The 16,540-nt window shown below is 36.8% G+C and overlaps 1 protein-coding gene across 7 annotated transcripts in view; it reads right to left on the bottom strand.

Annotated features, from left to right (window-relative positions):
• The window catches only part of MAPKAP1 (MAPK associated protein 1), a 327,671-nt gene that overhangs the window by 160,028 nt on the left and 151,103 nt on the right, over positions 1-16,540 (bottom strand). For all 7 annotated transcript variants that reach the window (XM_043986958.1, XM_043986955.1, XM_043986957.1 and 4 more), the window contains one exon: positions 2,877-3,049. In XM_043986958.1, coding sequence (XP_043842893.1) covers positions 2,877-3,049 — 173 coding nt within the window. The remainder of the gene's footprint in view (positions 1-2,876; positions 3,050-16,540) is intronic.

The following is a 16,540-nucleotide window of genomic DNA, read 5'->3' as shown; positions in this document are numbered from 1 at the left end:
AAGATGTTTTGCATAACTGCACATGTATAATATGTTGAATTGCTTGATTGCGTGGGGGGGTTGAGGGGGGAGGGAGTGAGGAAGAAAATTTAGACTACAAAGATTTGAAAAATCAATGTGAAAAAAATTTGTGTTCTTTTCTTACATGTAACTTGGGGGAAATTCTAAATAAAAATTAAAATTAAGAAAAAAAATAAACCATTGAACAGGGGGAAAAAACCCCAAAAGCTACTGTCACTAAGCAACAAAAGCTAAAGACAATTAAAGGTCACCCAATAAATGCTACTACCAAACACTTGAAATAGTCTGTCATTAAGTAGGTGTTTTACAAACATCAAAAACTATTTTATGTAATTTGAGACTTATTCTTCAACACTTGAAAATATAAGTATTCCATAAAAATTAAGAGTCCTGATGAAATGAAGTGAGAGAGGTTATGAAAATTATAAGGAAAACTGTTTATATAAGAAGTTAATGTAAAAAGTAACTATTTAAGGAGCATTAAAGGAGGGAGCAAGAAAAGTTGAAAGAGCCCTGGAGGCAGGAGATGGGTTCAAATTGAGTTTGACCTCTGGCAAGTCACTTCACCAAAGGTGGACTTGAATTTTCACTTCCATAAAAATCAGCAATTAGCTCTTTTCAGGAGGGAGGTGGGGGAGCCAGAGTGAAGAATGATGAGATTATCTGAGTTGATTTGGCTTTAGTTTAGAAGTGCTCAAGTATGTGGCCAGGTATATCTGGAAATGACTGTGATGTAAAAACAAAAGGCATGGATAATACTTATCATAATAAAATGAGCAGGTTGAATTCAAGTCTAAGGTCTATTCCAACTATGACTATCATATCTCTTTCCTTTGAAATAAAAGAACAATGTAGTAAAAATGTAAGACAATATACATTGGTAGCCCTAAGGCACTAAAATAACTAAAAGGCTCTAAGCATGGTTTTTATTAATTTCTATAGAGGTTTAAAGATAAAACGTGAATGAATTAAACAGAATGAGAAAGCATGGTGGTGGCATAAGCTGTATCAATAAAGGCGGGAGCTGAAAAGATGAATTCAAATATCTTTTGGAATATCTATATAATGTAGTGGAAAAAACCACTGTCAGAACCTTTATAATGTCAGGCAAATAATTTCGCCTCTCCAGGCTTCAATTTACTCACCCCTTGGGGGGGGGGAGCGGGGAGGGAGAGAGAAAGAGAGGTGGGGTAGAGTAGGGCATGGAATAGATCATCTCTAAGGACTGGTTCAGCTTTAGCACTATGATATTAAGAACTAAATTCCATGTGTTATATACCTTTGCTCTGTCTAAACTCTGGACAAATTATTACTACTGCCTAACCTTATATGTCCAGCTCCTTTTTGTAAGCTTTTCTAGTTTGCTCCCACTCTTGACATCTGGAATGACTCTCCTCTACCCTCACCCCTATCTCTGTCTGTAGAGAGTCTACCCATTCTTTAAGTACCATGTCATAGAATTTACTTCTTCATCTGCAAAACTGACACTGAAATGGCTTCTGAGATCCCTTCTAGCTCTTGATTTATGATCCTCTTCAGATAAGGATAACAACAACAAAAACTATATTGATAATCACCATAATATGTAGCTAGGCAGAGTAGTTAATAAAACACTGGGCCTAGAGTCAGGAAGTTCAGAATTCAAACCCAGTCTCTGACACCTCCTAGCTGTGTGACCCTGGCCACTGAACCTCTGTTTGACTCAATTTCCTCAAATGTAAATTAGGAATAATAACAGCATCTTCTTCTCAGGGTAGTTGTGAGGTACAATTGAAATATTTGTAAAGTGCTCAGCATAGAGCCTGGCACCTAGCAGGTGTTTAACAGATCTCTGTTCCTTTTCCTCCTCCAATGCCCCCTTCCCACATTTATACTTTCATGGTAGTTTAAGGTTCACACAATATTTTCCTCACATTCACAAAACTACTTATAGCTATTTTTAAATCAAGTCCAACCCTCTATCCATTAATTGCACGCTACCCGCCTCTTTCTCTCCCTCTCCCCTTGCCCCACAGTGCTTTAGTTTTCTTCCTGCCTTAATGATTTTTCCCCTATTTTATGCCAAAGTCCACAGAACTGGAAGGAAACAAAGAGATTATCTAGTCTGAGTTCCTGATTTTACAGATGAGGAAACTAAGGGCCAGAGAAGTTAGGTAATATGCTTCAAATCACAAAACTGCTAAGTGACAAGGCTAGGATTCAAAGGGTCCTCCAACTCCAAACCCAGGCCTCTTTCTATTGTACCATACTGCCTCCTCACTTCATCTTAGAACACCTGTACCCTGGGAATAGAATCACACAAAGAAATTAAAGAAAAACTCAATAGAAAGGAGCAGTTAGGAGGCTTGGGAATGAGTTATTGACAGCTATGTCTTATCCTTTCTCCTAGACTGCAAAACTTCTTGAATGCTGTGAAAATACTTAAATATCTCAGTCTTACACACAGAAAACATATGATAAATGTTTGATGAAATGAAAATAAGTAGCTCATATCTATATATGTATAGTATTTTACAGTTCATCATATATTTTATAGATATTTTCTTATTTAATGAAATCTTGATGAGTGCAGAGACCTCACAACAAAGTTCATTTGTAATACATAATAATGACAGCACCTATTTCTATAGTATTTTAAGGTTTATAAAGTACTTTCTTCATGGCTGCTCTGGAAGGTAGATCATGCCAGTATTATTATTCTCTTCCTCTTACAGAGAACAAAACTGAGCCTTGGAAAACTAAGTGACTTGCATAATTACCAAGCTGCCTGTGCTTACAAATACTTCTCTGGCTCTTCAGAGACTGATCAGAAGAAAGCTGGAAAGGGAAGGGAAGAAGAAAAGAAAGTGAATTACTTGAGTTTGGGTTCTCGTCCTTCACTTGTATACTGCCAGCAGATTAGGCCGATTAGGTCATGCACCTTGGCATGTGCTATGGTCACAACTGTCATTGGTAGCAGTCTGTCTTGGCTTGTGTGCAGTGGGAGGTAGACATCAATTTTTTTGGTTGCAGTGGTCCCTACGTGACCCTGTGGACAAAAGATACCACATTAGATATATTTGCCAAAGTCAAGAACCACATAACAATGACTCCCAATACCAGTTTTCAGTCACTATCAAAAAGTATCTGTTTTTTACATCACAGGCTAAAATATACTCATGCTGAATATAACTTAATACACACACACACACACACACACAGAGTCTTTTAAAGGAAATATTTACATATAGGCAGAACTAAAAAGTAGAGCAGTTAGAAACCCACAAACAACCTATATGTCAAAAAATTGAGGAATACCCAAATAAAATTGTGGCATATGCACATAAAGCAATTTTACTGGATCATTAGTACACATATTTTAAATAGTCACTATATCCTTTTTCCTCTTTGCTAGAATTGAATGAGATGAAACAGAATAAGGATAAATATAAAGGCCTACAATTGGGCTGAAAAAGTAATTCATAAGTGCAAAAAGGGGAAGAAATGGTTAGTTGATTTTTAAAATTCTGCACTAAAAACTCAATATGAATTGGCACTTGAATGAGAGCTCAGAAAGCTAGCAAGATCTGGTTGCATTTAGAAAGGTGAAATTTATGACAAGAACACTGTCAAAATGAACAACTTTGAAAGACTGAAAAACTCTTAGCAATGCAAGGACCAACCATGAGTCTAGAGGACTGATGAGCAAGAAAACCACCCACCTCCTCACAGAGAGGCTGTGGATACGATGCAGAATGAGATAAATTTCTGGGTGTGGCCAATGTAGGATTTTGTTTTCATTGACTATATGTATTTGGTATGAGGGTTTTGTTTTTCCTTCTTTTTCAATGGAGAATGGGAAAGGGATCTGGGGAGAAAAAATAAATGTTTATTCATTGGGAAAAAAATAATTAAAAACGAACAAAAACCCGGTTCATGTATCCTTATTCTAGGAGTAAAAAGGCTACCGTCTTACTTTACTTTGCCCAATTTAGACCACATCAATAGTATTTGGTTCATTTCTGATTAACATTATTGGTTCCTAAAATCCCTATACATCAGCCATTATATAATTCTCCTCCCTTTTCTCAATGGCATTCTGTTTATATCTTCAAAACTATGTATTTTTTCTTTTCCCTTTATGTATCTTTTTTTTTTTAATTTCTTGTAAAAATAACCTTGATGGGTTTTCTTCTCATATACTCTGAACTCTCTTTCACTTGACTGGATTATTTAATCCATCCACATTTATGTTTATCATTGTTAAGAATGTGTTTTCCTCCACTTATTTTGTGTGTGTTGCTATAATTCTCCTTTTTTCTTTTAAGTCAGTACTTTTGTAATCATGATTAGCTTGCTTATTATTATTTTTGTCACTATAATTAGTTATTAGTTTATACCAATCATTTGTGCTAGTCTATTCTCACAAATTCTCCGCAACTGTACTCACTGTACTCCTTTTTACCTTTTTAATTTACCTGGATCTAATTCTCTTCTTACCCTTCTTTCTCCCTGATTGGCTCTGGTAAGGATAGAGTTCAAAATCTTACTTCCCTGGATTTCCCTTGTTTAATTCTCTTATTTTAATTTTTTTGGATGTTTTCCTTTAATTTGCCCTTCTCTTTATTTTCCTTTCCTTCTACTCTATTTTGAATTCTCCAATTCAAGAGCATGCCTATATCAGGTTCTTTTCCTCTAGGAATTTCAGTAAAACTTGTGGGAAATCTGTGATTTTCTTTGAGGCATTGCTTATATATGATGAGGATGATATTATTGTTTTCTGAGTTTGTGTCTTGCATGTCAATGGCTGCATAATATTTCTTTATCCCTCCCCCCTCCCCTTACTCATTTTTTTAGGCTTTTTTTTTTCTTTTAAATGAACTAGAACTTTGTGTTGGGGCCAGGCACTGTGCACTTCTGGAAATAATGGTAGGGTCCTCTTTCTTATTGTTCTATATTGTCTGTGTAAAATGAGATGCTGTTCTTCAAGGATCTCAGAAGTAGCTAGACAGAGTTCTGTACCTTGGTGATTGGTGGTTTAATCCAGAGGACAACCAGAGCTACAGAGTACAATCCAAGACCTAAAGGTTGACTCAATTTTCAGGTCACAGCAACAAAGCGTCTTCTATTCTTGGCTAGTTTCCCGGTCTAAGATCCTGTTTCTCTTATACCTTGGTATACAGCTTTAAGTTGTAGGCTTGCTTGGTCCGCTAGTTGGAAGGATTCAGTGAGATTTGCCCTAGGGTCAGTCTTTTCTAGTCCCCATAGACTTCTAGGTATCTCTTTGTGAAAAGAAGTTGGCATTAGCTGTGGCTTCTCCTAGGATTTCTTTCTGAATCTTTTGTCATAGTAGCTGTGAGAATAACTGGGCTATTCTTCTTCCATGCACTATGTTATCTTGAAGCTCACCCTATCTTGTTCCTTTTTCTCAATCCTGCCTCTCTTCCATTGAAGGTTCATTGTTTTCATTGATTGAGAAACTCTGAAGGATATTAATTTGAGCTTAAGCTGTAACTTTTAAAAATTTATTATTATTATTTTGTGTGTATACAAACATTTTTGAATATGCCATTCCCTTCATTTCCATTTCTCATGGTTAAAAAAACAAACAAACAACAAACCCTACATTATCCAAATTGATGTTTCTTTGCAGCTGAAAATCTATTTCCTGGTTCCTTGCAAAACTTATTTACCAGTGAAATTGTAAAATTTAACCACTACATGTAGTTTCTTTTTTTAAAAAATAGTATTTTATTTTTTTGAATTACATGTAAAGATAGTTTTAACAATGATGTTCATAAAATTCTGAATTTCAAATTTTTCTCCCTCCTTTTACTCCTCCTTCCCAAAGTCAGCAAGCAATCTAATAGGTTATACATTACAATCATGTTAAACATATTTCTACATTAGTCATGTTGTAAGAGAAGAATCAGAACAAAAGGAAAAATAAACACAAGAAAAAAGGAACAATATAAGCGAATATAGTATGCGTCGGTCTATATTTAGATTCCACAGTTCTTTTTCTGGATGTGGAGAGCATTTTCCATCATGAGTCTTTTAGAAGTGTCTTGGGGGCAGCTAGATGGCCCAGTGGATAGAGTACCGACCTTGAAGTCAGAAATACCTGAGTTCAAATCCGGCCTCAGACACTTAACACTTACTAGCTGTGTGACCCTGGGCAAGTCACATAACCCCAATTGCCTCACTAAAAAAAAAAAAAAAAGTGTCTTGGATCACTGTATTGCTGAGAAGAGCTATGTATATCACGTATCATCACACAATGTTGTTGATACTATATATAATGTTCTCCTGGTTCTGCTCATTTCCCTCAGCATCAATTCATTTAAGTCTTTCCAGGTTTTTCTGAAATTTACCTGCTCATCATTTCTTATAGCACAATAGTATTCCATTACATTCACATACCACAACTTGTTTGGCCATCCCCCAATTGATGGGCATCCCCTCAATTTCAATTCTTTGCCACCACAAAAAGAGTAGTTATAAATATTTTTGTACATGCATGCAGGTCCTTTTCCCTTTTTTATGATCTCTTTGGGATATAGACCTAGTAGTGGTATTGCTGGATCAATGGGTATGCACAGATTTAAAGCCTTTTGGGTGAAGTTCCAAATTGCTCTCCAGAATGGATGGATCAGTTCACAAGTCCACCAACAGTGCATTAGTTCCAATTTTCTCACATCTAGGTTATTCCCATTACATATAATGCTTGCTGATGGTTTTAGATAGATACTATTTATCATCTTAAAGAAAGCTCCATTTATTCCTATACTCTCTGGTGTTTTTAATAGGAATGAGTACTATATTTTGTCAAAAGCTTTCTCTGCATCTATTGAGGTAATCATAGGATTTCAGTTAGTTTTGTTATTGATGTGGTCGATAATGTTAATAATTTTCCTAATATTGAACCAGCCCTGCATTCCTGGTATAAATCCCAACTGCTCATAGTGTATTATTATCCTGGTGATAAATTGTTGTAATCTTTTTGGTAATATTCTATTTATAATTTTTGCATTAATATTCATTCATTTAACTACTACATGTAGTTTCAAAAGAGGGTTTCTTGTCTGGTGGTGACCTGTGCCTTCACAAGATCAGTTCCTTGTTTGTATTAGCAGTATCATACGTCTATAAGTGTAAAGGACCTAATAAGCCATTTAGTCCAATCCCTTGACTTTATAGACTAGAAAACTGAGACAGAGAAGGTTAAGCAGTTTGCCTTGTGTCACATAGCTAGTGTCTGAGATAATAGTTTAATGCATGTCTTCCTCCCTATCCATTATGTCATAATGTCTCTAGAATTTAAAAGTTCTAGGCAATTTGTGTGTGTGTGTGTGTGTGTGTGTGTGTGTGTGTGTGTGTGTGTGTGTACGTATGCTTTATTTTTTATTTTTTGCAGTTCAGAATCCTTAAGTTATCTCTGGGTACCCTGTCTTCAAACTCAGTTGCTTTGGCTTTTACAGGATTCATGTGTTCTTTTAAAGCTGTTGTCTTTTTTCCTCTTCTGTGAAATTTTCTACAACTTTTGTATTTTATGTTCCAATTCTGTTCTCCAATCAGAGCCTCTACTTCTTTGCTGATACTATATATTATGCCTTTTAAATTATTTTAAACTTAAAACAATGCTTTGTATTTTTAACTTTTAGATTCAGAGTTCTGATTTCCTACCTAACTTAATTCCTAACACTTTCTTCTACATTTTTATTTCTCTTTTGAACCCTTATAGAGTTTTGTTGTATTGGTTTTTTATCTCTGAGGAATCTCCAGAATTCTTTTATTTATCTGAGAGTTCTGATTCATTTTTGTTTTGTTTTGTTTTGTTTTTGCTGGGCATTGGGGGTTAAATGACTTGCCCGAGGTCACACAGCTAGTGAGTTTCAAGTGTCTGAGTCTGCAGTATACAAACTATGACTATATAAAAACACAACAAAACCAAAATCCCTCAAAATTACATAGTAGAAAGAGTGATCAGAAGGGAACTCAGAAGCAAACTGGAAGCTTATTTTACTGGGTTGGTTTTTTTTTGTTGTTGTTGTTGTTACTAGGAATGTTTTAAAAACAAGTTACAATTAATTGGAAGTTTACATGACATAAGAAAAAACAAGAGAACCTTTACTCTTCTATTCGACTTCTACTTCCATAGTGATGGTGACAGAAGAACAGAAAAAAGGAATCGAGAATTAAAATGACAATTTTTACTCACTCTACAAACATTAACTCATCTGTTGCTACTCTAAATGTAAAAGCATCATCCAATAACCAATAATTGGACATACTACTGAAAGAATTGAATTATATCACTATCAATGCTGATATACATAAAACCAGAAGGGAAAGTAAATTGTACCTAAATGGAAGAATAGCTCACAGGTTCTTTTTGGATTCAGATAAGCAAGTTGGAGGAGTTATTTTTATTCTGTCTCCAATAGCAATTACAAACCATTTCATAAACTATGATTATTTCACAGTGTAGTACTCATGATAAACATTTGCAAAAAGACCTCCATGAAATAATTATAGCTGATGCACCAGCATCTATGGCAAAGGACAAGGAGATAAATTCTATGAATAATTCAATAAATCCTTTCAATTTAAATCAACATATGTTTTTATAATCAACAACTTTAATGCAAAGAATGGCAAAGAGGATGGCAGAAAAATACATTGGAAAACATGGTTCAACAGTAATAAATGAGAAAGGCCAACAGGTTGTAGAATACAAAGAAAAATCAAGCCTGTATCACAAACACTTTGTTAGGATGAATAGGATTAGGAGACATGAGGTAAAAGGAAAAGTTGAAGGATAAGAGGTTGTAGTCAAAAGCAAGATTTCACTCTTGGATCATGGTGGAGAAACAATCAGGAGTGATGGGGAGATGAAATGTATGACAGATCCTGGTGTGTGTGAAATGGAATGAAAGAAGTTAGGCAAGTTCAGGAGGGTGATGAACCAGGATGCCACAGTGTTTATATACTGAAGTCTCCAAATAGAAGAGCAAAGTTTGAGAAGAAGTGCATGATGGATTAAAGTCCTCAGGCATGAAATCAGGAGACCATAACAGTGGGCCAGGCAATGAACTTCTTGCAAAAGCAGGAGAAATGATTTAGACATAAGTATGGTCTAAGGTTCCTTCCAGCTTTGCCTTTTCATATTCTAGTCTTTAAAAAATATTTTATTGATATTCTTCCTCCCTCTCTCTCTCTCATATTACTGTTTCTTCCCAAAGACTCCCTTTCTACCAATACAACTATCCCTTATATCAAGTACAAGTAATCAAAACAAATCATCACACAAGCCATGATGTCTGAAATTGCTTGCACTGTGTATTTTTAATCTACTATTGTCCTGCTGAAAGGTTAAAAAAAAAAAATCTATACCATAAATCCTCTGAAACCAAGACTGGATACTGCACTGACCAGAGTTTTGTTTTTCAATGCTCTAAAACATTCTCCAGGTTCTACTTACTTTACTCTGTATCAATGTACACAAGTCTTCTCAGGTTTCTCTGAATTCTTCATACTCATCATTTCTTATAATTCAGTAACATTCCATTCCATACACACACAATTTGCTCTCATTACCAAATAAAGTACACTCAAATTTTTTTCAGGTCTTTGCTACCCAAAAAGTGGGGTGGGGGGTGGTTTAGACTGCAGCCAGTATTTTTGTATACATGGCACCTGTCTTAGAATGCCTTAGATTTTGTGCCTAGTAGTGTTACCTCTGGGTCAGGGTATGCACAATTTATTGACTTTAGTGTGTATGTATGTATATGCCTGTAGTCATATACATACATACATGTTTATATATATATATATAAATTCTGGAGTATTTTCTAGAACATTTAAATTAATCCATAGCTCTAGGGAAAGTTCATTTCTGTTCTTCTCTTCCCACAATCCCTTTAACATAAACCATTTTTGTCTCTCGTCTTCTTTGCCAAGGGGACAGCTGGGTGGTAAAGTGGACAGAGTATTGGGCCTGAGGTCAGGAAGACTCATTTTCTTTCTTTCTTTCTTTTTAGTGAGGCAATTGGGGTTAAGTGACTCGCCCAGGGTCACACAGCTAGTAAGTGTTAAGTGTCTGAGGCCGGATTTGAACCCAGGTACTCCTGAATCCAGGGCCGGTGCTCTCCACTGCACCACCTAGCTGCCCCAGGAAGACTCATTTTCTTGAGTTCAAATCTGGCTTCGGAAACTTACTAGCTGTGTGACCCTTGGCCTTTCTGCCTCAGTTTCCACATCTGTAAAATGAGCAGGTAAAGGAATTGGCAAACCATTCTAGTATCTTTGCCCAGAAAACCCCAAATGGGGTCAGACACAAAATGACTCAACAACAATGACAATGACAACAATGACAACAGCTTCTTTGCCAATATGGCAGAAACTATGGAGTTGTTTCTATGTTCTTAGATATTTTCTAACTCTAACTCTACATTCTAAAGTTCCTTCTGGCTCTAAATTCTAAAATAGTATGAATTTTCCATATTACTGATAGAAGGTAGAAGGTGCAACAACAGTGCTGCTTAACATTGAGGTTTGCCAATAATAAAATAAATCGCTTAAAGCTATTGCTAAGTGTGCAATTGTTCTGTCAAATGAAAGAAACAGAGGACAGGCTGCTCAGCTTCTGCAATTAAAGAGACAAGAAGCAGGCAGGACTATTACATTAGTCACAGTGGCATAGGGCAATCATTATGTGCAATTTCAAGATAGGAATAAACCTATCACTGAATCCAGAGGCTGTGATGATGCAAATGTCTGTGAAGGTTATTTTGAGGCTTCCAGTCACCTGAAGATGGTCAATTTCCTTATGAGAAGAAATATAGTCAAAGATCAAGGTGGCACAGTAGAATGCAATCATGTTAGCTACCACAGGAAGAGCATAGTTTTAGGGCTAGAGCATCTTCAGGGGCTATCATCTAATGCAATCCTTTCACTTTATAGAAGATAAAATTAACACCCAGAAAGGGTGCCCAAGGTCATTTAAGTAATGAGCTATATGATCTGAATTCAGTCTATGTGAATCAAAGTCCAGGGCTCTTCCTTCCTTTTTCCTTCTGTTCACTTCAAGGTCCAGTTTTTTGTCCATCTGCAAAATGTCTATGCAATAAATATACATGCTGGCATAGCAGTTCTATGGTTACTGAGATGGTACAGTGGTTAAGAGTTCCAGGTCTGGAGTCAGGAGGACCCAAGTTCAAATTTGACCTCAGATACTTATTATCTATGTGACCATGGGCAAGTCACTTAACCCGGTTTGCCTCAGTTTCCTCATCTTTAAAATAAGCTGGAAAAGTAAATGGCAAACAACTTCAGCATTTTTGCCAAGAAAAGCCCAAATGGGATCACAAAGAGTCAGACACAACTGAAAGGACTGAACAACACCATAGCAGCTCTATAGGCTATCCATCGAAATGCCTCTCACAATCTAGACAACTGACATTTCCTCTCTCATCTCTTTGTCTTGGCACAGATTGTCACTCATAAGTGGAATGCACTGACCTTCACTTCTATAGTCTCAGATTTTTTTCAAATGTGCCATTTCCAAAATGAAGGCTTTCATGATTTGCCTCCTCATCCCCCACCATACAGTTACTAAAGCCCTGAAATTACCTGTCATTTATTTTGTATGTTTTCAAATTTTTATTTATATAGGTACTTGTTATTTACCCTAAAAGAATCTAAGCTCCTTAAGGACAGAGACTATTTCATGTCTGCCTAGGCATCCCCTAGACAGTATAGTGCCCAGCACCAGATAGGTGTTCAAGAAATCCTTGCTGATTGATTTTTCATACACTTGTTTTTTCTGTTTTGGAAACTTAACTCAAACTTCATTCAGGGAACTTTGCAATGTCACATAGTGTTATCTGCAAGCAAGAGCATCTGCAAAGCCCTCATGAATGGGAATCATCAGTATAGACATCCTCTAAAACAGTGGCAAGCACAGAGTCTATTTTATGCCTAATTTGATATTAAGATTCAGAAGGCTGTGCAACAAGTTATCTCTGTTGTTATAACATTCAGGGAATGTACAGTCCTCTTCTCTCTACTCACACAGCCACCAGTCTAGTACAGGCCTTCATCACCTCTTGCCTAAACTGTTGCAATAGACTTCCATTTGGTTTCCCTTCTTCAGGTCTCTCGTCTTCAACTGGTCCTCCAGTCAACCTCCAAAGCAATTTTCCTGAAGAGCAGGGGTGATCATGTCACTCCCTGTCTCCCTACACTGAATCAACTTCAGTGATCCCCCATTATCTCCAGCACAAAATATAAATCCCACTGGCATTTAAAGTTTCTCATAAGGAAGCCTCTTCATACCTTCCCAGTCTTCTTCTATTTTCCTCCCCTCCACATATACTGTGACCTAGTACCACTGATCTTCTTGCTGTTCCTCATACTTGACATTCCACCTCCTTCCTCTCTATGCCTTTGCCTTGGCTGTCTCCCACACCCTGAATGTGCCAATGTGCTCCTTCTTCACCTCTGCCCCTTCAAGACTTAACTCAAATCTCACCTTCTGTAAAAGTTCTTCCCTGGTCTGTCTGACTCTAGTGCCTTTCCCGAGATTAGTTTCCATTACACCGATTGTAGCTTGTATACACACAGTTACCTGCATGTCATCTCACTCATTAGAATGTGAACTCCTTGAGGAAAGGGACTATATTTTTGCCTTTCTTTGTATACCAGCACTTATCACAGCATATAGCACATAGTGTTTAATAAATGTTTACTGAGTGATCCAAAACAAAATGCATCTTTTCCCATAAAAAAAAATCCTTCTTCCAAACTTCTGTCTTTCAAGGACACTATTCTTCTTCTACTCTCTCGGGTCTGCTGGCAATATCTTTGATTTCTCACATTTCCTTAGCCCACATATCCATACCATTGCCAAATCTTGTGGTTTTTAACTCCACACATCAATCCTTAATCTCCTTTGCTGGTGTATCATTCATATCATATGTCTTTGCTGTAGTTGTACCTCAAGGCTCTGTCCCTGGGCCCTCTTCTCTTCTTTGCTATATCCACCTGGTGATAGTAAGTTTCAAGGGTTTATCATCCCTATGAAGTTAATTCTCAAATCTATATATCCAAATATTGTCTCCTGAGCTATAATCCCACATCATCTCTTGCCATTTTCTTTTCTTTTCTTTTTTTTTTTTTAGTGAGGCAATTGGGGTTAAGTGACTTGCCCAGGGTCACACAGCTAGTAAGTGTTAAGTGTCTGAGGCCGGATTTGAACTCAGGTATTCCTGACTCCAGGGCCGGTGCTCTATCCACTGCACCACCTAGCTGCCCCAATCTCTTGCCATTTTCAAGATGGATATCCTACAGACACTTCAAACTTAATCCGTCCAAAAGAGAATTCATTATCTTTCCCAAGACCCACCCTGCATCTGACCTTCTTTATTTCTGCCAAGAACGTCATCATCCCTTCCAGTCTCCAGGTTTATAGCCTTGTTCATGACTCCTCATTTTCTCTACTAGTCACTGATGTTCTCCTGGTCACCATTTTTTGGGGGTAGAAGTAACATTCATTATCCTTTCTAGGTGTTTGGCCATCTTTCCTTTTTCTTAAGAATCAATCCTTACAAACCCTCAAAATTATGTTACTTGCAGCAGTGATCTCTTCTTTGTGTATTTGGTCTGACCCAGATGCCCTTCCTATCTTTGTTTTCTTCAGTGTGATTTTTACATTACATTACATAAAAGAAACATTAAGGTTTGTGATTTTAAAGACTAAATTCTATGGTTCCATTGCCACTGATGGAAAAAGAAATGTAATATACATCTTGGTAGATCCTTTCTTTTGTCTATTTGATATACGTCTTTCAGTTTCATCCTTAAATGCTCTTGGATGATCCAACTTAATTTAGTCTACTGCAAAGCTTTATTTTTCCATCTTTTGTGTTCTTTGTAGAACCTTCTCTATCTCCTCATTCTTTGTTATTAGAGTATAAGCTGCAAAGCTTCAATTAACTTCATGGTGAATTTTTTGCATGTCCATTATAAACAAAGCAATAAAAGATAACCTAGTGTTCCAGGAAATGTGGCTTGGTAATAAATAAATAAAACTAATTCTGTCAACCTCTTTTGTCTCTCTCAAAAGAATCCATGGACCATCCTTCCATTTACCTGTACCTTCCTTTTGTCTTCTCATTTCATTTATAGTGAGGATTTCAATAACAATGCATTTCAGTTATTCTAATAATGGTCACTGAAAAAAGATTTCACATTTATAGCACCAACAGTTAAAATAATAAAATCAGAGGGAGTGCAAAATCTGTGATTCTCAGTCTCCTACTTTGTACAGCTCTGGCCAATGTGATTAAAGAATCAGAAGGATGTTGCATGGAGTTGAGGGTCATTCTGTATTTTCCTTTGTTTCATGACTTGCTATGGACAGAGTCCATCATCTAGTGGTCAGCTTACTGGTGTGAAGTCTCTATGTTTAATTAACTAGGATAGTCCTCAAAAAACAGGCACAATATGTTGCTGAGAAGAGAGCCAATGCTTTTCCATCATGATAGAATTCACCAGTTTGTACTCTGCTAATAAATTCTTTGAGATGCTAGCATTGTCTCCATGTTACAATGACACATGAAAGCAGGAATTCTGTGGAGGGTTAGCTACCATATTCATCTGAATATAGGCTGTACTTCTCCCCTAAATTTTATCTAAAACCCAAAAATGGCCTTCATTTGATTTCATTTTAGTGTATATATTTTTTTCCTTCCAAAGAAATCACATTTTGGGGAAAAAGTCTACATTCAAACCAACACAGGAGTTCTTTTTGTGCCTTCTATAATTCTGTCGAAGTACTAGTTGTTGTTTGTCCTTCGTTCTCGAAGAGAACCATGACATTGGGGCGTGATGTCATGATTTGCAACGAATTGGATTTAAGTGATGGAGGCTGTGCAAAATCACCAGCCTCACTCTCTCCTCCAGAGTCATCTGGGTCCAGTGGCAAGACATACATCAGGATGACTGGAGATAGCCCTGGATGTTTGAGGCAATCAGGGTTAAATGTCTTGCCCACGGTCACACAGCTAGTAAGCTGTCCCTAAATCTGCTAAAGTAACTCCTAATAGACAGCATTTTTATAGTGCTTACTAAGTGACATTGTGCTGTGTGCTTTACAATTATTATCCCATTTTATCCTCACAACAAGCCTGGCAGGTAGGTACTATTATTAATCTCATTTTACAGATGAGGAAACTGAAACAAATAGAGGTTATGTAACTTATCAAGTGTCACACAGCTAGTAAGTGTCTATGGTCCCATTTGAACTCAGGTCTTGAGCTCTATCCATTGTGCCACCTAGCTGACCATGGACAGCTGCCAACACTATTACTGTTTTCTGAACAGATCCCTTTTTTTTTTTAAAATAAAAGTATTATATTATTTTCTAGTTACATATAGAGATAGTTTTCAACACAGATCCTCTTTTATTGTTTGTATTCACACCATCCTTTGTACCTTAAATGCCTTGTTGCCCAATTTTGCCTACTGGAATCCTAACCATTGTCTGAGTTCAAGTTCAACTGCCATATTATCCACGAAGCCTTCCCCATGGCTCCCATCTAGAAGTGAATTCTCTCTACACAATAGAACTTCTAAAAATAACTCTAAATGGGCTCTCTTTTATATTTACTACAGTCTGCTTTACATTACAGTACCAGTGTGAATGCTTTATCTCACCTTTCCAGACTATACACTCCTTGAGAGTCAAGACTGGATTTAATTTTTTTTTATCTCTCATCTCCCAACTCCACTATTCTCCCAGGTACTTGAAACAGTACATTGCACAGACACACTTAATAAATGTTAATTGAATTGAATTGTATTACCATAAAGAAACCAACCTAAGCCTTGTGAATCAGTGGCCTACCCTTTAACAACCAATGACTAGAAACCTGCAGGCATCTCAAATTGTCACTACTTTGATAATGATGAATGGAATTAATTCAAAGAAGTATTATGCTTCATTATTTTATTAAAAGTCATAATTTTAAACTAAACAGAAATGTTCCATTGTAGTATGTATAGATAGGTTCTCAAAGGTTCTGCCAGAAGTGTGCAAAGCTCTTGACAAGTCCTAGACTAAGCTAGAAAGGCTTCATGTGTGAGCCAAGGGACTAATATGTCTGGCAAGGAGGCACTAACCTAGCTAGGTATGGTGAATTTCTTTCTTTTTTTTTTTTTTTTGCGGGGCAATGGGGGTTAAGTGACTTGCCCAGGGTCACACAGCTAGTAAGTGTCAAGTGTCTGAGATCGGATTTGAACTCAGGTCCTCCTGAATTCAGGGCAGGTGCTTTATCCACTGCGCCACCTAGCTGCCCCTAGGTATGGTAAATTTCATCACCAAAGTGCTGTCTACCAAAGAATAATTATTTTTGTCCACAGCAATTTAAGAAGGCATCTACTAAGTCATAAGCAATCTCCAGATGTGGTGGCAAGCACACCCATACCAATGAAATCCTAAAGTATAAAGATCTTCTAAAGTAGTAAGATAAGAGAA

The sequence above is a fragment of the Dromiciops gliroides genome, chromosome 2 (assembly GCF_019393635.1).
Source record: "Dromiciops gliroides isolate mDroGli1 chromosome 2, mDroGli1.pri, whole genome shotgun sequence".
NCBI lineage: Eukaryota > Metazoa > Chordata > Mammalia > Microbiotheria > Microbiotheriidae > Dromiciops > Dromiciops gliroides.
Note: the sequence above shows the minus strand (reverse complement) of the source record. Positions and strands in the feature narration are given on the sequence as shown.